At 44.2% G+C, this 25,137-nt stretch overlaps 1 protein-coding gene across 1 annotated transcript; it reads left to right on the forward strand.

Annotated features, from left to right (window-relative positions):
- The first annotated feature begins 4 nt into the window (after positions 1–4).
- On the forward strand, positions 5–22,920 carry LOC140364936 (serine/threonine-protein kinase H1-like). Its single transcript, XM_072451315.1, has 3 exons — positions 5–270; positions 1,147–1,852; positions 22,642–22,920. The coding sequence occupies exons 1-3, from the start codon at positions 5–7 to the stop codon at positions 22,918–22,920; spliced, it is 1,251 nt and encodes a 416-aa protein (XP_072307416.1).
- Positions 22,921–25,137: the final 2,217 nt, after the last annotated feature.

Below are 25,137 nucleotides of genomic sequence, written 5' to 3' on the forward strand. Positions count from 1 at the left end.
ACTCATGGGTCGTGGGAACAGCAAAGTGATGCCGGAGGAGGCGAAGACGGGCTACGCAAGTGTGGTGCGGTCTCTGGTGGCCTTCACTCGAGCGCGCGGGGTTAAAGATGAGGCGGAGAAGAAACGGAAAAGCTTTTGGTTTGGGGGTAACGGCGAGAAGCGTCAGGGGAAGGAGCGCCGACCATCGAAGAGTCAAGACATCGGCGACAAAGGACAGAGGGTTAAAGCGAAGACCTATAAGGATAAGTTTGATCCAAGAGTCACCGCAAGGTATGTTGTGTGTGTTTTAATGTGATTTTGTGAATAATCTGTATTTTATCTACTTCATTTGTTTATTTATTAACGTGTTGGGTAAAATACTTGAGCCACAAGTTTCAGCTTTGACCAGCAAAAGAATAATTGGGCGTATAAATTAAATAAACAAAGCATTTTCAGGCTATAGGTACTAATATCAAAGCTAGATACTCATTTGTATTGATACTGGGGGGAGGAAAACACTTAAATAGGACAAAATATAATCTATATTGAATAGTTTAAATAGTCTTAACCTATATCAGTAGAAACATAGGAAGAAAAAAGTGTATTTTTGTCTTAAAAAATACATTCCATTGTTTAAATGATCCAATCCAACTTTATTTGTATAGCACATTTTACCAACATAAAGTCTCCAAAGTGCTGCACAGAGTACAAAACAAGCAGTAAAATATGTTAAAAAAAATAATAATTTAAAGAATAAATACATTTAAAAAAATACTAAATACGTCCAAACCAAATAAAAACTAATTAAAAAAACAACATAAAATATATCAAATCAAATAAAAAGTAATTAAAAACAACAAAAAATATATAAAATAATAAAGGACAGCCAGAGGACCACACAATTACTATGCCGGGTTAAATGCCAGTGAATAAATTATTATTATTTGTTAATTGTGGTATTGAAATTGGTATCGAGTATCAAGCCTTTTCTTAGTATCAAAATTCAGTTTGAAAACCTAAATAAACTCCCAAATCCACAACACATTTACAAGTTACAGATCAATCAAGAAAGCGTTGATAAAAGCGTGTGCGTTGTGGCTCTTTCGCACACTTTGATCATCATTATGTCGTGAGCTAACGCTAACATTTCCTTCTCTTTTCCGTCAGGTACGACATCAAGGCTCTGATTGGCCGAGGCAGCTTCAGCCGCGTGGTCCGCGCGGCGCACAGGGGAACCCGCCGGCCCTACGCCATAAAAATGATGGAGGTGGAATTTCCCGAGGGCCGCGAGGTGTGCGCGGCCGAGCTAACCGCGCTACGGCGAGTTAGCCACCCCAACGTCGTCCGCATGGTGGAGGTGTTCCAGTTCCCTCACAGAGTTTACATGGTGCTGGAGCTGGCCACCGGCGGCGCGCTGCTGGACCGAGTGGTCAGCAAAGGTCGTTTCATGGAACGGGACGCCGCCAAAGCTATCAAAATGGTGCTAGCCGCTATCAGCTACCTCCACGGCCTCGGCATAACGCATCGGGATTTAAAACCGGAGAACTTGCTGTACTACCACCCCGGAGCCAACTCGAAACTGCTGGTGACCGATTTCGGCTTGGCTACGCTCCGCGACGTCGAGAGCGAGCGTTTGGTTGGTAGCGACGGCGCTAGCGTGGACACTTCCCGGTCTCTGAGGAGCGCGTGCGGGACGCCGGAGTTCATGGCCCCGGAAGTCGTGCAGCGGAGGCCCTTTTCGAGCGCGGTGGACTTGTGGGCGCTGGGGGTGATCGCATTCGTGGTCCTGAGCGGGTCGGCGCCGTTCGAAGACGAGAGTCGCGCCAAACTGTCCCGGGCGATTGTACGAGGGAAATACAGCTTCAGCGGAGATGTGAGTGTGGATAGTAGTTTATTTGATCATTTCGTTCAAACGCGCACAGTGCAGTGTTCCCAACATTAATCTGAAAAAGAACAGACTAATCTAAATCCACGAGCAAATCAAACACCATTTACACAAAAGCACCTCTTCAATATTCATTATAACAAACAGACAAAACCTCCTAAAAACTACAATTGCCTTCTTCATCATGTATTTTCTGTAATAGTTTCCCGATTCATCAATGCCACGAACTCGTAAAATACAGAAGCTTCTAATTTATTGCGTACATCATCTTCTAAAATATGCAAAATCGAACCATTATTTACTGAAAAGTGCAATTAATCAAGTTCGTCGTTCTCATTATCCTCAAAAATACACAGACAATTGTCGAAAAATTACCATCGAGACAAATTTAATTAGTCAAAAACACACAATGGGTCTACGGTTAAATCTGTCAGAATGTTTTAATGCTTTAATATTTAAACGTTAGAAGAAGCTTAATGTTGACTCTGAGATTTTCTCAGAAGAGTGAAGAAAGTGTGATCGTCATAACAAGTTTTAAACTTCAGTGCCTTGCTTTAGTCCTGTCATAATACTGATTTAGCCCTGTTTTAATCCTGTTTTAGTCCTGTTTTACCACTGTCTTTGCCCTGCTTTTGCCTTGTATTCACAATATGCTTACAATAGCATGTCGGGGCAAGCTAGCTTCTGCAGCCAGTAGATGCCGCACTAACACCAACCCTGATCACGGAACGCCTGACCGATAGAAAGTCATGTGTGATTTCCAATACGTACATGATGCCAAGTTTAGTTTAGTCCCGTTTTCTTCTTTAGACCTGGTTTAGTTCTGGTTTGGACTCAGATTCAGGCTAAGATTGATTCCTAGTTGATCTTTCAGACCTACATTAGCCTACTTTATCTTTCATTAGCATTGCATTAGCCTGGTTTATTTTTCATTAGCATTGCTTTAGCCTGGTTTATCTTTCATTAGCATTGCTTTAGCCTGGTTTATCTTTCATTAGCATTGCTTTAGCCTGGTTTATCTTTCATTAGCATTGCTTTAGCCTGGTTTATCTTTCATTAGCATTGCTTTAGCCTGGTTTATCTTTCATTAGCATTGCTTTAGCCTGGTTTATTTTTCATTAGCATTGCTTTAGCCTGGTTTATCTTTCATTAGCATTGCTTTAGCCTGTTTTATCTTTCATTAGCATTGCTTTAGCTTTCATTAGCATTGCATTAGCCTGGTTTAGCTTTCATTAGCATTGCATTAGCCTGGTTTAGCTTTCATGTGCCTTTTGGACGTGTTCACCACCGCTACAAACACAAGATCACTTCCTCATCCCGAGCGCGTTCATGTCAATCTCCCTCACGTTCCTTTCGACCTTGTACAGTCGTGTTTCGTCACATAAACCGTTCCAGCACATGTTTGTTCTCTCCCGCTCTTCCTTTTCTTCTTCTTGTTCTTTTCACGCCGTGATTACACAGGCGGCGGGATGACTCTCCGGGCTCCGCCTCCAGCTGCAGTCTCCGGGACGCTGCGTGACATTTGAGTCTGGCAGCGCGCGCGGCCCTCACGGCGCATTATCCGAGCCCAGCGACCACCGGCCGAACAATAACCCCCCTGAATCCCCCCCACGCGTTTATGCACAGGATTATGACTCGCCCCGGCTCGTGTGCGTGTGCCCATTCTCGCTCTGACCACGGCCATTCACCGGACCTCACGTTGTCCCGAGAGAGACGCGAACAGCTGATTACAAGACGGTGTGCACAAAAAAAAAACATGTCCGCCGACCGAGCGACAAACGGCAAATTTAGCTAAACGCCGCCGCAACTTTTTGGCATTGCATGTGCGGCATTAAACTCTTGTCTTGCCAGCGTTTATTCCGTTACTGGTGTTTCATTTGTAAAAAGGAATCGTTGGAAAAGTGGGCTGGGTCACCGCTCCACCGATCTGACCCGTAGCTGTGCAAAATGGTTTAATCCCTCATACCAAAACGTTGTAATTTTTCAAAAACACGCACAAAATCTATATGTTAAAAAGAAACATTTTGATTTTCATTGTAAAGCTAATATTAAAGGATACATATTCTGATTTTTTTTGTACAGTTTGGGGCCTGTAAACGCAGCTTTACTTTGGCATCTCGTGTTTTAAAACTTAAAATAACACATGTATTGAAAGTACACATTGGTTTTGATGCGCCGGGAGTTTCCTCGTCAGGATTCTGGAGCTCTGAACTGAGTCTGGTGATTATTTATAGACTCTGGATGACTAACTTTGACGTCACACATCTGGGAAACTTTAAACCGAGTGTTTTTGTGAGGCTCAGGGACATTTCAGTCACAGACTAATTTGCAGCGCGTGTTTGTGAAAGGCAGAAATCGCTCACGTTCTTTTGTCAAGTATTGAAAAAGCTTGTGGGCGTGAACAGCTGCGTCGCCTCTCCGTAGATTCAACCTGTAAGAGATAGATACACAGTGGAAAAAGAAAGCTCGTCACCTTAATTCAACTCAGCAAATAGTTGAATCCATAATAGCTTTTGTTTCCGTGGCAACGTACATTTAATGCCACACTTTTTTTATTTAAGTATTTATTTTTGCATTTTAGTGAGACAAACAAACAATAAAAACATAAACATTCTTTAAAAAGACTAAAAAATGACAGAATTTAAATCTTAGCCATTTTAATCAACAAGCAAAACCTCGTAAAAGCTAAAATATCATAGAACGTGTGTATTTTGCAGTATTTTGCAGTTACGTTTAGCATCCTGTCAGCGTTGCATCATTAGCATTCCTTAATTGCCCTGTGTAAAATGTATCTTTTAACCATTGTGCTGTAATCAAACTAAAGCCTCGTCCCTCTCTTTCTCGTCGTAACGTGGCACGTCCCGCCGCACGCTCTTAATGGCAGTTTGATGGATGGGCCGTCACGTTTCCATGTTGACAAGACACTTAGTCTCCCTCAAGAGTGACTATCCATCCTCCCGATAGACATCTCTCTCCTCTCTCAAAATGCACCGGCGGAATAATGTCGAAATACGTGATTGAGCCTGTCCGGGGGAAAGAATAAGACAAAAAAGCCTGGGTTTAGCTCTGGTTCAGCTCTGGTTTAACTCTGGTTTAGCTCTGGTTTAGCTCTGCTTTAGCTCTGGTTCAGCTCTGGTTTAGCCCTGGTTTAGCTCTGCTTTAGCTCTGGTTTAGCCCTGGTTTAGCTCTAGTTTAGCTCTGGTTTAGCCCTGGTTTAGCTCTGGTTTAGCCCTGGTTTATCTCTGGTTTAGCCCTGGTTTAGCCCTGGTTTAGCTCTGGTTTAGCCCTGCTTTAGCCCTGGTTTAGCTCTAGTTTAGCTCTGGTTTAGCTCTGGTTTAGCCCTGCTTTAGCCCTGCTTTAGCTCTGCTTTAGCCCTGCTTTAGCCCTGCTTTAGCCCTGGTTTAGCTCTGGTTTAGCCCTGCTTTAGCCCTGCTTTAGCTCTGCTTTAGCCTTGCTTTAGCCCTGCTTTAGCCCTGGTTTAGCTCTTGTTTAGTCCTGCTTTAGCCCTGCTTTAGCCCTGGTTTAGCCCTGCTTTAGTGTAATGTCAGTGTTTCTTTGGTCCCATGAGTAATCTACAGTATAAAATGTGTGATATGAACCTAAAACAGATGAAAAATGACGGAGTAAAAGCGATAAATTGTCACAGGAGGATTTTACAAAGGATTTTGAAGAATTCCAGTTTTGTTGCTAATGAACACTCCAGGGTCGTTAGCGCGTAAGTCCGACTCGTAATGGAAGTGAGTCAGACTTACTCATCTGCCTCCAGTGGAACATTATACCTTCTGTTTTCATCTGCGGCGTCTCCCTGTTCACAGCGCTAAACTGGAGACAGAAACGAACAAAAACATCACAATTTCCTGGTTTGGTCTTGATTTATTCCCACTTGAGTCTCGGTCAAGTACTGGTTATTTAGTCCGTGATTAGTTCTGGTTTAGTCTGGGTTTATTTATGGTTTGGCCCCAGTTTAATCTCCTCCCATCAAGACAGAGGTCAGAGCTCAGAGGTCTGGTTTAGTCCTGGTTTAGTCCTGGTCTAGTCCTGGTATATTCCTGGTTTAAACCGTGTTAAGTCCATAGACCTGGTTTAGTCATGGTTTAGTCCTGGTTTAGTCATGGTTTAGTCATGGTTTAGTCCTGGTTTAGCTCTGGTTTAGCCCTGGTTTAGTCATGGTTTAGTCCTGGTTTAGCTCTGGGTTAGCCCTGGTTTAGCTCTGGTTTAGCCCTGGTTTAGCCCTGGTTTAGTCCTGGTTTAGTCCTGGTTTAGCTCTGGGTTAGCCCTGGTTTAGCTCTGGTTTAGCCCTGGTTTAGTCCTGGTTTAGCTCTGGGTTAGCCCTGGTTTAGCTCTGGTTTAGTCCTGGTTTAGTCCTGGTTTAGCTCTGGTTTAGTCCTGGTTTAGCTCTGGTTTAGCCCTGGTTTAGTCATGGTTTAGTCCTGGTTTAGCTCTGGTTTAGCCCTGGTTTAGCCCTGGTTTAGTCCTGGTTTAGTCCTGGTTTAGCTCTGGGTTAGCCCTGGTTTAGCTCTGGTTCAGCCCTGGTTTAGCCCTGGTTTAGTCCTGGTTTAGTCCTGGTTTAGCTCTGGGTTAGCCCTGGTTTAGCTCTGGTTTAGCCCTGGTTTAGTCCTGGTTTAGCTCTGGGTTAGCCCTGGTTTAGCTCTGGTTTAGTCCTGGTTTAGCTCTGGTTTAGCCCTGGTTTAGCCCTGGTTTAGTCCTGGTTTAGTCCTGGTTTAGCTCTGGGTTAGCCCTGGTTTAGCTCTGGTTTAGCCCTGGTTTAGTCCTGGTTTAGCTCTGGGTTAGCCCTGGTTTAGCTCTGGTTTAGTCCTGGTTTAGTCCTGGTTTAGCTCTGGTTTAGCCCTGGTTTAGCTCTGGTTTAGCCCTGGTTTAGCCCTGGTTTAGTCTTGGTTTAAACCTTGTGAAGTCCATAGACCTGGTTCAGTCCGGTTTAGTCTTTAGTATAGTTCTTATTGTTCTATTGCTTGCCCAGCTTTTGTCTTGTTTTAGGTCCTGGTTTAGTTCTGGTTTAGCACTGGTTTACTCCTTCTCTAGTCTCTCAACTCCTGTTAAGTTTTGGTATTGTCCGTCCGGACTTAGTTTAGTTTAGTTTCCTGCTTTAGTGCTGCTTATAGTTCTGGTTTATGCCCTGCTCCAGTCCTTGTTTTGGTCCAGTTTAGTGTTGGTTTAGAACTGGTTTGGTCCTTCTTTAGCTTAAGTACAGTTCAAGTATCCTGTTCTTGTATTGTCCTGGTTTACTTTCATTTTAGTCCAGTTCTGTTTTAGTTTAAGTTGAAGTTACATGTTATTCTGTATCTACCTGCGTTGCACCAATGAAATTTCCCCATGTCGGACAATAAAGGAATATCTTATCTTATCTTATCTTATTGTCCCACAGAGGGAAATTTGTCTTGGACGCTTGTCGCTTGGAGGCACGAACAACGGAATAAAAAACAATATAGGATTAGTGCAGAGAAACGAGCGTAATCAACATTGGGTTAGCCCTGCTTTAGTCTTGTTTTAGTCCTGATTTAGCCCTGCTTTAGTCTTGTTTTAGTCCTGATTTAGCCCTGCTTTAGTCTTGTTTTAGTCCTGGTTTAGTCCTGCTTTAGTCCTGTTTTAGTCCTGCTTTAGTCTTGTTTTAGTCCTGGTTTAGTCCTGCTTTAGTCTTGTTTTAGTCCTGGTTTAGTCCTGCTTTAGTCCTGTTTTAGTCCTGCTTTAGTCTTGTTTTAGTCCTGGTTTAGTCCTGCTTTAGTCTTGTTTTAGTCCTGGTTTAGTCCTGCTTTAGTCTTGTTTTAGTCTTGGTTTAGTTCTGGTTTAGTCCTGCTTTAGTCTTGTTTTAGTCTTGGTTTAGTCTTTGTTTAGTCCTGCTTTGGTCTTGTTTTAGTCCTGGTTTAGTCCTGCTTTAGTCTTGTTTTAGTCCTGGTTTAGTCCTGCTTTAGTCTTGTTCTAGTCCTGGTTTAGTCCTGCTTTAGTCCTGCTTTAGACCTGCTTTAGTCTTGGTTTAGTACTGGTTTAGTCCTGCTTTAGTGCTGCTTTAGACCTGCTTTAGTCTTGTTTTAGTCCTGATTTAGTCCTGCTTTAGACCTGCTTTAGTTTTGTTTTAGTCCTGATTTAGTCCTGCTTTAGACCTGCTTTAGTCTTGTTTCAGTCCCGATTTAGTCCTGCTTTAGACCTGCTTTAGTCCTGTTTTAGTCCTGCTATAGTCCTGCTATGGTCCTGTTTTAGTCCTGTTTTAGTCCCGCTATAGTCCTGCTATAGTCCTGTTTCAGTCCTGCTATAGTCCTGCTATAGTCCTGCTATAGTCCTGCTATAGTCCTGTTTTAGTCACGCTATAGTCCTGCTATAGTCCTGCTATAGTCCTGCTATAGTCCTGCTATAGTCCTGTTTCAGTCCTGCTATAGTCCTGCTATAGTCCTGCTATAGTCCTGCTATAGTCCTGCTATAGTCCTGCTTTAGTCCTGCTATAGTCCTGTTTCAGTCCTGTTTTAGTCCTGCTATAGTCCTGTTTCAGTCCTGCTATAGTCCTGCTATAGTCCTGCTATAGTCCTGCTATAGTCCTGTTTCAGTCCTGCTATAGTCCTGTTTTAGTCCTGCTATAGTCCTGCTATAGTCCTGTTTCAGTCCTGCTATAGTCCTGTTTTAGTCCTGCTATAGTCCTGCTATAGTCCTGTTTTAGTCCCGCTATAGTCCTGCTATAGTCCTGTTTTAGTCACGCTATAGTCCTGCTATAGTCCTGTTTTAGTCCCGCTATAGTCCTGCTATAGTCCTGTTTTAGTCACGCTATAGTCCTGCTATAGTCCTGCTATAGTCCTGCTATAGTCCTGCTATAGTCCTGTTTCAGTCCTGCTATAGTCCTGCTATAGTCCTGCTATAGTCCTGTTTCAGTCCTGCTATAGTCCTGTTTTAGTCCTGCTATAGTCCTGCTATAGTCCTGTTTTAGTCCCGCTATAGTCCTGCTATAGTCCTGTTTTAGTCACGCTATAGTCCTGCTATAGTCCTGCTTTAGTCCTGCTATAGTCCTGCTATAGTCCTGCTATAGTCCTGCTATAGTCCTGTTTCAGTCCTGTTTTAGTCCTGCTATAGTCCTGCTATAGTCCTGCTATAGTCCTGTTATAGTCCTGCTATAGTCCTGTTTTAGACCTGCTATAGTCCTGTTTTAGTCCTGCTATAGTCCTGCTATAGTCCTGCTATAGTCCTGCTATAGTCCTGTTTTAGTCCTGCTATAGTCCTGCTATAGTCCTGCTATAGTCCTGTTTTAGTCCTGCTATAGTCCTGCTATAGTCCTGCTATAGTCCTGCTATAGTCCTGCTATAGTCCTGTTTCAGTCCTGCTATAGTCCTGTTTTAGTCCTGCTATAGTCCTGCTATAGTCCTGTTTTAGTCCCGCTATAGTCCTGCTATAGTCCTGTTTTAGTCACGCTATAGTCCTGCTATAGTCCTGCTTTAGTCCTGCTATAGTCCTGCTATAGTCCTGCTATAGTCCTGCTATAGTCCTGTTTCAGTCCTGCTATAGTCCTGCTATAGTCCTGCTATAGTCCTGTTTCAGTCCTGCTATAGTCCTGTTTTAGTCACGCTATAGTCCTGCTATAGTCCTGCTTTAGTCCTGCTATAGTCCTGCTATAGTCCTGCTATAGTCCTGCTATAGTCCTGTTTCAGTCCTGTTTTAGTCCTGCTATAGTCCTGCTATAGTCCTGCTATAGTCCTGTTATAGTCCTGCTATAGTCCTGTTTTAGACCTGCTATAGTCCTGTTTTAGTCCTGCTATAGTCCTGCTATAGTCCTGCTATAGTCCTGCTATAGTCCTGTTTTAGTCCTGCTATAGTCCTGCTATAGTCCTGCTATAGTCCTGTTTTAGTCCTGCTATAGTCCTGCTATAGTCCTGCTATAGTCCTGCTATAGTCCTGCTATAGTCCTGTTTCAGTCCTGCTATAGTCCTGTTTTAGTCCTGCTATAGTCCTGCTATAGTCCTGTTTTAGTCCCGCTATAGTCCTGCTATAGTCCTGCTTTAGTCCTGCTATAGTCCTGCTATAGTCCTGCTATAGTCCTGCTATAGTCCTGTTTCAGTCCTGCTATAGTCCTGCTATAGTCCTGCTATAGTCCTGTTTCAGTCCTGCTATAGTCCTGTTTTAGTCCTGCTATAGTCCTGCTATAGTCCTGTTTTAGTCCCGCTATAGTCCTGCTATAGTCCTGTTTTAGTCACGCTATAGTCCTGCTATAGTCCTGCTTTAGTCCTGCTATAGTCCTGCTATAGTCCTGCTATAGTCCTGCTATAGTCCTGTTTCAGTCCTGTTTTAGTCCTGCTATAGTCCTGCTATAGTCCTGCTATAGTCCTGTTATAGTCCTGCTATAGTCCTGTTTTAGACCTGCTATAGTCCTGTTTTAGTCCTGCTATAGTCCTGCTATAGTCCTGCTATAGTCCTGCTATAGTCCTGTTTTAGTCCTGCTATAGTCCTGTTTTAGTCACGCTATAGTCCTGCTATAGTCCTGCTTTAGTCCTGCTATAGTCCTGCTATAGTCCTGCTATAGTCCTGCTATAGTCCTGTTTCAGTCCTGTTTTAGTCCTGCTATAGTCCTGCTATAGTCCTGCTATAGTCCTGTTATAGTCCTGCTATAGTCCTGTTTTAGACCTGCTATAGTCCTGTTTTAGTCCTGCTATAGTCCTGCTATAGTCCTGCTATAGTCCTGCTATAGTCCTGTTTTAGTCCTGCTATAGTCCTGCTATAGTCCTGCTATAGTCCTGTTTTAGTCCTGCTATAGTCCTGCTATAGTCCTGCTATAGTCCTGCTATAGTCCTGATTCAGTCCTGTTTTTGTCCTGCTATAGTCCTTTTTCAGTCCTGGTTTAGTCCTGATTTAGTCCTGTTTTTGTCCTAATTTAGTCTTGTGTTAGACCTGTTTTATTAGTCCTACTATAGTCTTGTTTTAGTCCTGCTATAATCCTGATTTATTCTTGTATTAGTGCTGTTTTAGTCCTCTGTTAGTCCTGATTTAGTCACGAAGGCGTTTTGTTTTGTTTTGTTCATAAGAGTTCTTCTATTAAGAGTGTTTTTTTGAAACTTCCTCCTGTATCTACTGCGTTGTAACAACAAAATGTCCCCTTGTGTGGCATTAAAGGATTATCTTATCTTATAAAGCAGCGGCTGAAGATAACTGTACGTGTTTTTTTGGTTGATGGGGAAAAACCCTGACGAAAAGAGAAACACTGAACAAAAGGATAAAACGAAAGATAAAAAATTGCAGTGAGAAGACCCAGTAGTGAACCGGGCGTGGCTCCTTGGACGTGGCTCCTCGGACGTGGCTCCTCGGACGTGGCTCCTCTGGCGTGGCTCCTCGGGCGTGGCTCCTCGAGCGTGGCTCCTCGGGCGTGGCTCCTCGGACGTGGCTCCTCTGGCGTGGCTCCTCGGGCGTGGCTCCTCTGGCGTGGCTCCTCTGGCGTGGCTCCTCGGGCGTGGCTCCTCTGGCGTGGCTCCTCGGACGTGGCTCCTCTGGCGTGGCTCCTCTGGCGTGGCTCCTCGGACGTGGCTCCTCGGGCGTGGCTCCTCGGACGTGGCTCCTCTGGCGTGGCTCCTCGGGCGTGGCTCCTCTGGCGTGGCTCCTCGGGCGTGGCTCCTCTGGCGTGGCTCCTCGGGCGTGGCTCCTCTGGCGTGGCTCCTCGGACATGGCTCCTCTGGCGTGGCTCCTCTGGCGTGGCTCCTCGGACGTGGCTCCTCGGACGTGGCTCCTCGGACGTGGCTCCTCTGGCGTGGCTCCTCGGGCGTGGCTCCTCGAGCGTGGCTCCTCGGGCGTGGCTCCTCGGACGTGGCTCCTCTGGCGTGGCTCCTCGGGCGTGGCTCCTCTGGCGTGGCTCCTCGGGCGTGGCTCCTCTGGCGTGGCTCCTCGGGCGTGGCTCCTCGGGCGTGGCTCCTCGGGCGTGGCTCCTCTGGCGTGGCTCCTCTGGCGTGGCTCCTCGGGCGTGGCTCCTCTGGCGTGGCTCCTCGGGCGTGGCTCCTCTGGCGTGGCTCCTCGGGCGTGGCTCCTCTGGCGTGGCTCCTCTGGCGTGGCTCCTCTGGCGTGGCTCCTCTGGCGTGGCTCCTCGGACGTGGCTCCTCGGACGTGGCTCCTCGGACGTGGCTCCTCTGGCGTGGCTCCTCGGGCGTGGCTCCTCGGACGTGGCTCCTCGGACGTGGCTCCTCTGGCGTGGCTCCTCGAGCGTGGCTCCTCGGACGTGGCTCCTCGGACGTGGCTCCTCTGGCGTGGCTCCTCGGGCGTGGCTCCTCGAGCGTGGCTCCTCGGGCGTGGCTCCTCGGACGTGGCTCCTCTGGCGTGGCTCCTCGGGCGTGGCTCCTCTGGCGTGGCTCCTCGGGCGTGGCTCCTCTGGCGTGGCTCCTCGGGCGTGGCTCCTCGGGCGTGGCTCCTCGGGCGTGGCTCCTCTGGCGTGGCTCCTCTGGCGTGGCTCCTCGGGCGTGGCTCCTCTGGCGTGGCTCCTCGGGCGTGGCTCCTCTGGCGTGGCTCCTCGGGCGTGGCTCCTCTGGCGTGGCTCCTCTGGCGTGGCTCCTCTGGCGTGGCTCCTCTGGCGTGGCTCCTCGGACGTGGCTCCTCGGACGTGGCTCCTCGGACGTGGCTCCTCTGGCGTGGCTCCTCGGGCGTGGCTCCTCGGACGTGGCTCCTCGGACGTGGCTCCTCTGGCGTGGCTCCTCGAGCGTGGCTCCTCGGGCGTGGCTCCTCGGACGTGGCTCCTCGAGCGTGGCTCCTCGGGCGTGGCTCCTCGGACGTGGCTCCTCTGGCGTGGCTCCTCGGGCGTGGCTCCTCTGGCGTGGCTCCTCGGGCGTGGCTCCTCTGGCGTGGCTCCTCGGACGTGGCTCCTCTGGCGTGGCTCCTCTGGCGTGGCTCCTCGGACGTGGCTCCTCGGACGTGGCTCCTCGGACGTGGCTCCTCGGGCGTGGCTCCTCGGACGTGGCTCCTCTGGCGTGGCTCCTCGGGCGTGGCTCCTCTGGCGTGGCTCCTCGGGCGTGGCTCCTCTGGCGTGGCTCCTCGGGCGTGGCTCCTCTGGCGTGGCTCCTCGGACATGGCTCCTCTGGCGTGGCTCCTCTGGCGTGGCTCCTCGGACGTGGCTCCTCGGACGTGGCTCCTCGGACGTGGCTCCTCTGGCGTGGCTCCTCGGGCGTGGCTCCTCGAGCGTGGCTCCTCGGGCGTGGCTCCTCGGACGTGGCTCCTCTGGCGTGGCTCCTCGGGCGTGGCTCCTCTGGCGTGGCTCCTCGGGCGTGGCTCCTCTGGCGTGGCTCCTCGGGCGTGGCTCCTCGGGCGTGGCTCCTCGGACGTGGCTCCTCTGGCGTGGCTCTGTGCTCGACGAGCGTTTACTCAACACCGGAGAGATGGGTGAGAGAGAGGGAGGGGCTGAACGGAAGAGAGGGAGGGGCTGAACGGAAGAGAGGGAGGGGCTGAACGGAAGAGAGGGAGGGGCTGAACGGAAGAGAGGGAGGGGCTGAACGGAAGAGAGGGAGGGGCTGAACGGAAGAGAGGGAGGGGCTGAACGGAAGAGAGGGAGGGGCTGAACGGAAGAGAGGGAGGGGCTGAACGGAAGAGAGGGAGGGGCTGAACGGAAGAGAGGGAGGAGAAATGGGAGCGAGGACAGAGTTTAGCCTTGAGGTCGATTCCCTCCTTATCGCTCCGTCTTGTCCGTGTCCACTGTGACACCTGCGACACTCCGAGCTCTTCTTTCCTCCTTTCACTTTGCACGTTCACACGGCCGTTATGTGAAAGAACGGAGAAATATACGACTTTAAATTATGTCACGCGTCGATTGCGTGTTGACAGTGAAATGTAGTTATTTTGTAACATTTGTAGCTTTTTGAACGTCTTTGTAAGTCGCTGTGTCTGTTAAAGATGCATTTTTGGGGCATTTGAAGCATTTGTTGTCGCCCCCTGCTGCTGAAAATCAGCCTTGCAACATCGACAACGACCTAAAGACAAACTCTCCTGAGAAACCCTCATGCTTTTTTCATTTTTGGCAAATGTTTTTCTATGCGATTTATACTGCCTTATTTCAATAAAAACGAAGAAAAGTCTGTTCTCTGACAGTGTATTTTCACAAGGGAGCTGCAGGGGGAGCTCTATCGCTTTACTTAGTTAGTTAGTTCAGCTTCAGTTGAGAGTTAGCCGTAACTAATGACAACAAGCCTGACGTTTTGGGTAAGAACTTTATCTCGTTTTTAGGATGTGATGTTATTTACGAGTCAATTGAATCACATTAAACGTTAACGAACCCTCACATGGCCCAGAATGTACTTTTAGAGAAGTAGATTGTATAGATTTTGCCCTAAATCTGCAGTGTCTAGACTTCTTTTTACTTTCCAAATGTCCCTGCACATGTTTGTGAGAAGTATACTTATCATAAAGCCAGTTATGATGTTAAAATGTGTCATATCATCAAATTTGCCGAGATAAAATCTTGGAATATTTCATTTAATGGTACATTTTGCAGCAAATGTGTTCATTAATTATAAAAATACATGCAACAAGCCTCACGGAGCAGCTCAAGAACATGTAGACGTTGGAATTGTATCATAAAACATGTCGTCTTCACCGTTTTCACCGCCGCAGTTTCCCCCCGTTATGGAATCTCCCTCTGCTTTCTCTGAAACATCTGCATTCACGAGCCGCCTAACCCTGTTCACGCTCTGCCCCCTAGTGGCCGCCACCGGAACAGCTCTGTCGCCCTCATCGCCTCAGCATGAAAACTCCATCCTCTGCATTTGAGAGCTGAAATTTATGATCAGCGCCTCTCCATTTGGCCTCGTTACCTCAGAGCAAAAACACGGCTTTTGAATTGAAAACAGAAAAAACACAGAAAAAAGGCAGTAAAACAACACAAAAAATACACAAAAAAATCACTGAAACAACAGAAAAACAACACTAAAAACACTAGAAAAACAACACTGAAAACACTGAAATAATAGAAAAAACACTGTAAAATAACAGAAAAACATCAATAAAAAAAAAACAACAACAACAGAAAAAACACAGAAAAAACACAAGAAAAACAACATTAAAAAACACTAGAAACACAACACTAAAAACACTAGAAAAATAACACTTAAAAACACAAAAATACACCACCAAAACAACGGAGAGCAAAAACACGGCTTTTGAATTGCGACGGCGCCGTTGCCAGGGCGTAAACGACTCCCACGCTCGTTACCTTCGAATGAGTTTAATCCGACCTGGTATTGCCGCCTTCATTCGTTGCGATTGCGGACAAAGGGAGGTGGAGCGCCCTGGTTTTCATTTACAAAAATTACAGAAAATATCACTGAAACAACTGAAAAACAACACTAAAAAACACTGGAAAAATAACACAAAAAACACTAGAAAAACAACACTAAAAAACAATGGAAAAATAACAGAAAAAAACACTAGAAAAACAACACTAAAAAACACTAAAACATCAGAAAAACAATACTAAAGAAACACTAGAAAAATAGCTCTAAAAACACTGAAATAATAGAAAAAACACTGTAAAACAACGGGAAAATGACACTAAAAAACACTAAAACATCAGAAAAACAATACTGAAGAAACACTAGAAAAACAACACTAAAACAACAGTAAAACATCAATAAAAAACACAAAAACAACAGAAAAAAGGCAGTAAAACAACACAAAAATTACACAAAAATTACAACAGAAAAACAACACTAAAAAACACAAAAACAACAGAAAAACAGCAGAAAAAGGCACTAAAACATCACAAAAAAACACTAGAAAAACAACACTTAAAAAGCACAAAAACATCAGAAAAACAACAGTAATACAACACCAAAACAACAGAGAGCAAAAACCCGGCTTTTGAATTGCGCCGTTGCCAGGGCGTAAACGACTCCCACGCGCGTTACCTTCGAATGAGTTTAATCCGACCTGGTATTGCCGCCTTCATTCGTTGCGATTGCGGACAAAGGGAGGTGGAGCGCCCTGGTTTTCATTTACAAAAATTACAGAAAATATCACTGAAACAACTGAAAAACAACACTAAAAAACACTGGAAAAATAACACAAAAAACACTAGAAAAACAACACTAAAAAACAATGGAAAAATAACAGAAAAAAACACTAGAAAAACAACACTAAAAAACACTAAAACATCAGAAAAACAATACTAAAGAAACACTAGAAAAATAGCTCTAAAAACACTGAAATAATAGAAAAAACACTGTAAAACAACGGGAAAATGACACTAAAAAACACTAAAACATCAGAAAAACAATACTGAAGAAACACTAGAAAAACAACACTAAAACAACAGTAAAACATCAATAAAAAACACAAAAACAACAGAAAAAAGGCAGTAAAACAACACAAAAATTACACAAAAATTACAACAGAAAAACAACACTAAAAAACACAAAAACAACAGAAAAACAGCAGAAAAAGGCACTAAAACATCACAAAAAAACACTAGAAAAACAACACTTAAAAAGCACAAAAACATCAGAAAAACAACAGTAATACAACACCAAAACAACAGAGAGCAAAAACCCGGCTTTTGAATTGCGCCGTTGCCAGGGCGTAAACGACTCCCACGCGCGTTACCTTCGAATGAGTTTAATCCGACCTGGTATTGCCGCCTTCATTCGTTGCGATTGCGGACAAAGGGAGGTGGAGCGCCCTGGTTTTCATTTACAAAAATTACAGAAAATATCACTGAAACAACTGAAAAACAACACTAAAAAACACTGGAAAAATAACACAAAAAACACTAGAAAAACAACACTAAAAAACAATGGAAAAATAACAGAAAAAAACACTAGAAAAACAACACTAAAAAACACTAAAACATCAGAAAAACAATACTAAAGAAACACTAGAAAAATAGCTCTAAAAACACTGAAATAATAGAAAAAACACTGTAAAACAACGGGAAAATGACACTAAAAAACACTAAAACATCAGAAAAACAATACTGAAGAAACACTAGAAAAACAACACTAAAACAACAGTAAAACATCAATAAAAAACACAAAAACAACAGAAAAAAGGCAGTAAAACAACACAAAAATTACACAAAAATTACAACAGAAAAACAACACTAAAAAACACAAAAACAACAGAAAAACAGCAGAAAAAGGCACTAAAACATCACAAAAAAACACTAGAAAAACAACACTTAAAAAGCACAAAAACATCAGAAAAACAACAGTAATACAACACCAAAACAACAGAGAGCAAAAACCCGGCTTTTGAATTGCGCCGTTGCCAGGGCGTAAACGACTCCCACGCGCGTTACCTTCGAATGAGTTTAATCCGACCTGGTATTGCCGCCTTCATTCGTTGCGATTGCGGACAAAGGGAGGTGGAGCGCCCTGGTTTTCATTCGCTCTAACTAGATGTTGCTCAATAAACTGGGCCCTGTAGGAACGCGAGCGCTGCAGCCCAACACAGATGTACGATGTGGATCCCCGGCTCCTCGCTCCAAACGTAATAAAGCCGACGTGGTTGTGTGTTTTGATGTGAGGAATGTGGAGAATAAAGCGGGGATAGGAGTCCCCCAGGTGAGTGTGAGTCCGCACGCTGCAGCCAGATTTGTCAGGTGCACGACGATGATACGGGGAAAAGGGTTATGGCGTTTCCAATGCTTTTTACAACGATTTTACGCGAGAGATTGTGATGGAAAGACACGTAAAAGACACAGTTCAGCACCAGTGGCTTTGGAAAGTGTTTACAAGTGTTTTTTGTCAAGGTACGACCACAAACTTAAAGTATTTGACACGTATTGTGCCAAATTTGCTGGTTTGAGTTTTTAACCGCATTCTACATTGTTCCTCGTGGGAAAAAAACACACACCTCGTATATTTTATTTGTCGTTAAAAAAAATAAAAGTGACATTAGATGATGTGATAACACTAAAACAACAGAAATATAATTGGGGAAGAAACACTAAAGCAACACTAGTAAAACAACAGGAAAAAAAGGAAAAACAACACTAAAACAACACTAAAACAGCAAATAGAAGAACTGTTGTTGTTGTTGTTGTTGTTGTCCTTTCAGTTCACTCTGAAAAGAATAGAATGAAGTGTAAATTATTGTTTAAAAAATCCTAATCCATTTTCCTTTTGGCCAATATGTTTTCTCCACTGTGAAATGTGCAGCGTCACCATCTCTCTCTCTCTCTCTCTTTCCCCTCTCTGCTATTGCTCTCTCTCTCCACTCTCCTCTCTCCCTCCTCTCTCTCCTCTCTCTCCTCTCTCCTCTCTCTCTCCTCTCTCTCCTCTCTCTCTCCTCTCTCTCCTCTCTCTCCTCTCTCCTCCCTCCTCTCTCTCCACTCTCTCTCCTCTCTCTCCTCTCTCTCCTCTCTCTCCTCTCTCCTCTCTTTCCTCTCTCCTCTCTCTCTCCTCTCTCTCTCCACTCTCTCTCCTCTCTCCTCTCTCTCTCCTCTCTCTCCTCTCTCCTCTCTCTCCTCTCTCTCTCCTCTCTTTCCTCTCTCCTCTCTCTCTCCTCTCTCTCTCCACTCTCTCTCCTCTCTCCTCTCTCTCCTCTCTCTCTCCAATCTCCTCTCTCTCTCTCCTCTCTCTCTCCTCTCTCTCTCCTCTCTCTGCTATCGCTCTCTCTTTCTACCTAAATCATTAAAAACACTCTCTTTCCCTCTGCACACTAAATCTTCCCTTTTGGGATGTCTTGCTCTCCGTTTAAATCCTGAATCGCATTTCTCTGCTTTTTTGTCTCTCTTTGCGTAATGACGATTAATCAAGCATGAAATTGGCGATAGCGGGACTGCAGCCGGTGAGAGGAGGTTTCACCGCCTCGACTGTAGCATCAGAACGACTTGAACACCAGATGTAAAAGACTTTGTTTACGTCCAGAGAAATTGTTGCAAATGTAAAAGACACAAAATGATGCAGTTTACTTGCATTTGGATCAGTATCTTTATTTAAAGAGATGAGCTGGACTTGAGATAGTTTTCATAAATGAGTTTGTGATGATGAAATGACCATGAAAGAGTTTCTGCTCATGAGGAAAATAAAACTGGGGCTTCTGGGTCACATGACCAAAGACACAGAAACATATACTGTATTTTCCGGTAAGTTGCACCAGCAAAAAATGCATAACAGAAGAAAAAAACATATATAAGTCTCATTTTTTGGAGAAATGTTTTAAATCCAAGACCAAGAACAGACATTTCATCTTAAAATGCAGTTTAAAATAATAACAGATGAGAGAACATGGTGAATAGGTGTACGTATGCTAACGCTAACACCTTCAGCTACATGAGGCACAGACAGAACTGTGGTAAGTGTCTGGTATGTTAACGTAACATATGAACAGTTCTTCAGATAACTATAGCATAAAGAACATGCTAACAAGTTTAGCAAAGCATCAGTTTTACCCCAAATCACTAAATCCATTGAATTCTTCTTCCTCTGTGTCACTTCTAAACAACTCCACAAACTCCAGAGGAAGAGGAAGTGCTGATTCTTCTTCTGCGTCGCTTAGAGCCTAGAGCGCCCTCTTGTGGTTGCCAGTGTGAAAATAATGAATAATATCACGTATAAGTCAAATGTAAAATGTAAAAAGGTGCAACTTGTAGTCCAGAAAATACGGTAAACACGTAGAGAAACACATAAACATGTTTCAAACGCCACTGGCAGATAAAAAACTGGGTCACAATCTTTTTTAATTCAAAAACTTGGACTAATGATGAGCTGCAAAGTGTCATCATTATTGTTATGACACTTTCTATGACACGTATCATTTTTGTCATTTGAAATCACTCTTTGAAATCAATTCACCCTAAACTTGAATGACTCTGGTTTCAATAGACCGGCTTCTTCCTCCATTTACTGTTGTTTTTCTGTATTTTTTAGACTAGTTTAGTCCGCTTTTTGTCGCCTGCTTTTGACTCGAGTCCATCTCCTTAATCTAATTAAAAGCCGACGTTTGAAATCAGATTTGGACTCAAAGGTCGACGCTTTCCCGAGGCCGTTCGCGCCGCTCATAACCAAAGACCGGATTCATATTTCATCATTTAATCACGACCGTTCAAAAGACTCGCTGAATGCCAGTTTGGGTCGAACCGTTGTCTATTCGAATGAACAAAAACCGTCTCTGCCGGGACGGCGTCACGGACAAAGCCGGGACCGCACGGGCCGCGGCGCGTGTCGCTCGGTGACATTTAGCTTCCCTTTGACTGGAGTGGTGCTCGTTAGGCGTGTGCAGAGCTGAGACCGCGGGACAAAAGCACGTGTCCAGCTTTGAAGACGGCATGACGAGCGGAGAGCGTGTTTTTGTACCGCCGCCAAACACGTAACCACGGGAGACGACGTGTTGGTGTGTCGTCGACGGCGGTGTTCTGGAGCGATTAGAAGAGCCTGGTACCGTATTTTCCGATACTATACTTATATTTATACTTATATACTTATACTCCAGTGCAATTTATATATGTTTTTTTCTTCTCTGTTATGCATTTTTTGGCTGGTGCGACTTATACTCCAGAAAATACGGTACTTATGTAAACACTCTAGCTTGTACGTGTTAACGAGGCAGCAAAACAAATAACATCATTTTGTCATTTCTAGGCTGCGCAGACAAATAGTTGTTGTTTGTTTGCTTGCTTGCTTGTTTGTTTGTCATGTTTGTTTGTTTGTTTGTTTGTTTGTTATGTTTGCTTGCTTGTTTGTTTGTTATGTTTGTTTGCTTGTTTGCTTGTTTGTTTGTTTATTTGTTAGTTATGTTTTATTTGTTATGTTTGTTTGTTGTTTGTTTGTTATGTTTGTTTGCTTGTTTGTTTATTTGTTAGTTATGTTTGTTATGTTTGTTTATTTGTTATGTTTGCTTGTTTGTTATGTTTGTTTGTTATGTTTGTTTGTTATGTTTGCTTGTTTGTTTGCTTGTTTGCTTGCTTGCTTGTTTGTTATGTTTTTTTGTTTGTTTGTTTGTTTGTTTGCCAGCAGCTATCACAAGTCGAGAACAAACTGTCATAAACATCACAAATGGTTCTAATGAGGTTTTCTTTCTTTCTTTTTTAAAGTTAATCCTGTTTTCGAACATACAAAAGACAACAATAAAACAAAAACAGGACCAAAGATAAAGCAGAAAACAAAAATCAAACTAAGCAGAAATTCAACAAGAAAGAAATTTCACAACGCACACAAATCCACTTATTCCACAGTCCATTTTCAGTCGTCGTCCATTTCTTTGTGATGGACTTTTTCGCCGCTGCCCGGAGCATGTTCCCGCGGTAACCGTTCATTGTGTCCACAGCAGGAGTTCTCAGGCCCAAGTGCATATCTATGTCTGCAGAGCATCCTTCATTTCGGTCCAAAACCTTTGAAGGACGGTCCCAGAACACGACGTGATGGTGGTTTTCCTCCTGCCACCACAGTTTCTCCAACAGTCTGTATTTCTCTGAGAGTAATGGGCACTTTGTTATGATGTTGTGAAAAAATATGACACATTCTTCCAACAAAACTCTCTGTAATGAGGTTTTCTACACATTTGTTTCATCCTGGTTCTTCTGGTGCAAACTGCAGAGAGTGTTTAAACTCAGACTAAAACACTTTTACTCAAGGAGCGAGAGTGAAGGCTTAAAGTGCCTATGACAGGGTTTTATGTCTAATGTTGACTTTATTTGGTGTATTTATACCTGTTGTACATATAAATGATTACACCGATCGAGCAGGTATTTGTGGAGAAAACGTTGAAAAATCTATAGAAAATGACAGGAAGTGACATCACACCAGGGACACTCATTCCAGTCCAAGTTTATGCAGAATTTACACAAAGAAACAACTTTTTGACTCTTTAAACATTAATTCAACAAAATAAAGTTGCTCTCATTTTATTTGTCAAAAAAACACAAACAAATTGTGACATTAGCTTTTGCCCCGTGATTGCTGGGTAATGTCCCACTGTGATGTCATCAATCACAAACAGGAAGTGAAATTATAAACCTAAAAAATTTGCTATTATGGTACATTGTTTTAATTTTTAGAAAAATACATTTCAGCTAAATGGGTGGTCCAACCTGTAGGGGGTATTTTAGGTGTTCTCCCACAAACTAACAGTTCTTCAGTATTTCAAGGGTATTTCAGTATTCAGTACAGTATTTCAAGGGTATTTCAGTATTCAGTGCAGTATTTCAAGGGTATTTCAGTATTCAGTGCAGTATTTCAAGTGTATTTCAGTATTCAGTACAGTATTTCAAGTGTATTTCAGTTTTCAGTACAGTATTTCAAGTGTATTTCAGTATTCAGTACAGTATTTCAAGGGTTTTTTACTTATCTTTATTATTTTATTCTGTGTTTTTGTAAAGCACTCTGTGACCTCTGTCTGTGAAAAGTGCAACACAAATAAAATGTACTAATATATTATATATTATTATATATACTTCCTTACTTATCATTTAACCTGCAAAGAAGTGTTATTGTCGCTATTTCACGTGTGTTTAGGGAAGTTATCTCAGAGTTCAAACTTCTTTTTACCTCTCGATGAGGCTCTTTTTGGCCCTAAACTCTCATCTCCTCCACAATCCGTTCATCCATCGTGTCATTTGGTTCTAACCTCGCCCCAAACGTCCCCCTTCGTCCCCCTTCGTCCCCCTCCGTCCCCCTTCGTCCCCCTCCGTCCCCCTTCGTCCCCCTTCGTCCCCCTCCGTCCCCCTCCATCCCCCTCCGTCCCCCTCTGTCCCACTCCATCCCCCTCCGTCCCCCTCCGTCCCCCTCTGTCCCACTCCATCCCCCTCCGTCCCCCTCCGTCCCCCTCTGTCCCACTCCATCCCCCTTCGTCCCCCTCCGTCCCCCTCTGTCCCCCTCCTTCGTCCCCAGCCCTGGCCCCGTGTGTCGGACCCGGCCAAAGACTTCATCGCTCGCCTCCTCCTCGTGGACCCTCGCGCCCGGCTCACAGCGGACCAGGCGCTGCAGCACCCGTGGGTGGCGTCCGGAGCGCCCGCCTCCTCCTCCGCCGCCGCCGCCGCCGACCTGTACCGGCCCATCTCCCGGAACCTGAGGCGGAGGGCGTCCCGGGACAGCTCCAGGGGCCCCAGCAGAAGCAGCGGCAGTGGCCCGGGCAGAAGAGTCAGTTCCATGGCAACTGGATTGATGTGAGAACGGCACCAAATTCAAATCAATTCAATAAACTTTTTCTGTAGAACTCGTTTGAGACTTGGTTTTGTAAAAGGTTAAATGACTCTTAAAATAAAAGGTAATAAATGAGTGTGACTCTACGAGAGATTCAAGTTTTTTTTAAAGAAATATCAAAATACAAACTGAAGGGGAAACTAAATATATTAATCATTACTATATTGTATAACCAACTATATTCATTTTACAAGACTGTATTAAACTAGAAGGGTTAACTCCTTATAAGCAAAACACATGCGAAAAAGCCCATGGAAGAAAACTGGGAGAAGGCGTCAACCATCGTATTCCGCCTTTTATCTGAATGTTATAAATATACGGCAGAGCAGGGAAAGCGGCGCGTCCGGAGCGCCCGTGTAAGCCGCCGTCACATTGGACAGGGACGGATGGTAAGAGCTCTGTTATCTCTGTATTAGAATTGTACTGACAGGGATTCAACATTTGACTGATTTTAACTGTTTGATTCATGCCTTTTCTTTCATAAACGAACACGCCAACAAAACCCGCAAACATTGAACCTTTTAATAAATAAGTTATTTATTTTTGTATTTTTCTTTTCTTTTTTATATATATATTTTCCCTCTCAATGTTTATGATAAAAAGAAACAGGGAACAAGACCAGAGAGCCAAACAAAGATGAAAATAACAATATGATAATAAAAAATAATAATGGCATAAACAAAATCATGACATAAAAAGTCCAACATATAAGTCCTGATTAGTTCCTGAAATGTGTCTTAAAGTCTTTTCCATGTCACTCACATCTTTGGACATTTGAGGCCATAAACCAGAACAACAAATCCACAATCTAACAATCAAACAGCAAATTCTGAATCAAATTAATTGTTTTTGAAAATAAAGGTTTAAATATATTTTTTCTGAAGTCTTCATTCGATAGTACAACATGAAATGGGAGCTTCATGCAGGATCAACACTGGACCAAACGGTTTGCGGTTCCATCCACTTCTCCAGCTAATGTCGTGGAGCCCGTGAGAACAATAGAGAGCAACAGTGCCTCTAGTGGTGACTCTCTGAACGTCATCACTTTGGTTCCAAATGTTCTAAATCAGGTGTGTCCAAACTACGGCCTGGGGGCCAAATGCGGCCCTCAGACCAATTATTGTTGGCCCTCTGGCTTCCTGCTGTTGGTCCAAACCACAAAAAGTTGCACTTTTTCCTGTAAAATTGTTCAAATTCAAGCATTTTGATGTTATACAAACCTAATATTAATGTTCCAAGTCTTATTAAAGGTGGAGGCTCATCGTTTTGAATGATTCACTTTGACATTGTCGGGTTGTTTGGGGCCCTCTGCTCTGTATGACTTTGGGGCCCTCTGCTCTGTATGAGTTTGGGGCCCTCTGCTCTGTATAAGTTTGGGGCCCTCTGCTCTGAATAAGTTTGGGGCCCTCTGCTCTGTATAAGTTTGGGGCCCTCTGGCTCTGTATAAGTTTCACAATGCGGCCCTCGGTGAGTAAAGTTTGGGCCCCTGTGCTAAACGTTCTCCTCGCTCCGTCTGAAACTCATGAAACTCCTTTAGATTCTCGTCTTTGCAGTGAATTAATACGTTTCTATTTATAAACAGAAGATTGCGGGAGCCGTCCACCTCCAGCAGCCTTTACATTATATTACATTATATGTATATATATATATATATATATATATATATATATATATGTGCCCGGCCGTATGAAACCCAGTTACATGTCTACCCGGAGACATTTTGAGTTATTCACAGATTCTGAAAGTGTGAATTCAAAGCTTTCCAATGATGTCTCACTCATGTAGATCTGATAATATTTGAGTAAGTTGTGGTCATTTGAATGTATACAACTCTCAAACCCATTCACTGAGAAAACGGCTTCCAAAGTTTCTCACCTGAGAGAGCCCAGAGTCACAGGGGGGCTCATTTGCATCTCATTTAGATAAGCCCTCCCCCCTGTCACACTGACACCACCTTCCCCTACAGCTGTCACTGAAGACTCAAGAGGAGTGTTGTTATTGATGGTAACTGGACTTGAATCAGAATTAGAAGTTACTATATTAAAATGGAAATACTTGGATTACAAAAGGCCCTGAATAGAATCAAAGAATCAGAATGAGAATAGGGTTCATTGCATTTGTCGATAAACATAATTCACAGGTGATTCAGTGCACCAACAACGGTGCACTGAATGATTCAACACA

This window comes from Eucyclogobius newberryi, unplaced genomic scaffold (assembly GCF_026437365.1).
Source record: "Eucyclogobius newberryi isolate DKJ021-1_F unplaced genomic scaffold, fEucNew1.0.hap1 SCAF_18, whole genome shotgun sequence".
Classification (NCBI taxonomy): Eukaryota; Metazoa; Chordata; class Actinopteri; order Gobiiformes; family Gobiidae; genus Eucyclogobius; species Eucyclogobius newberryi.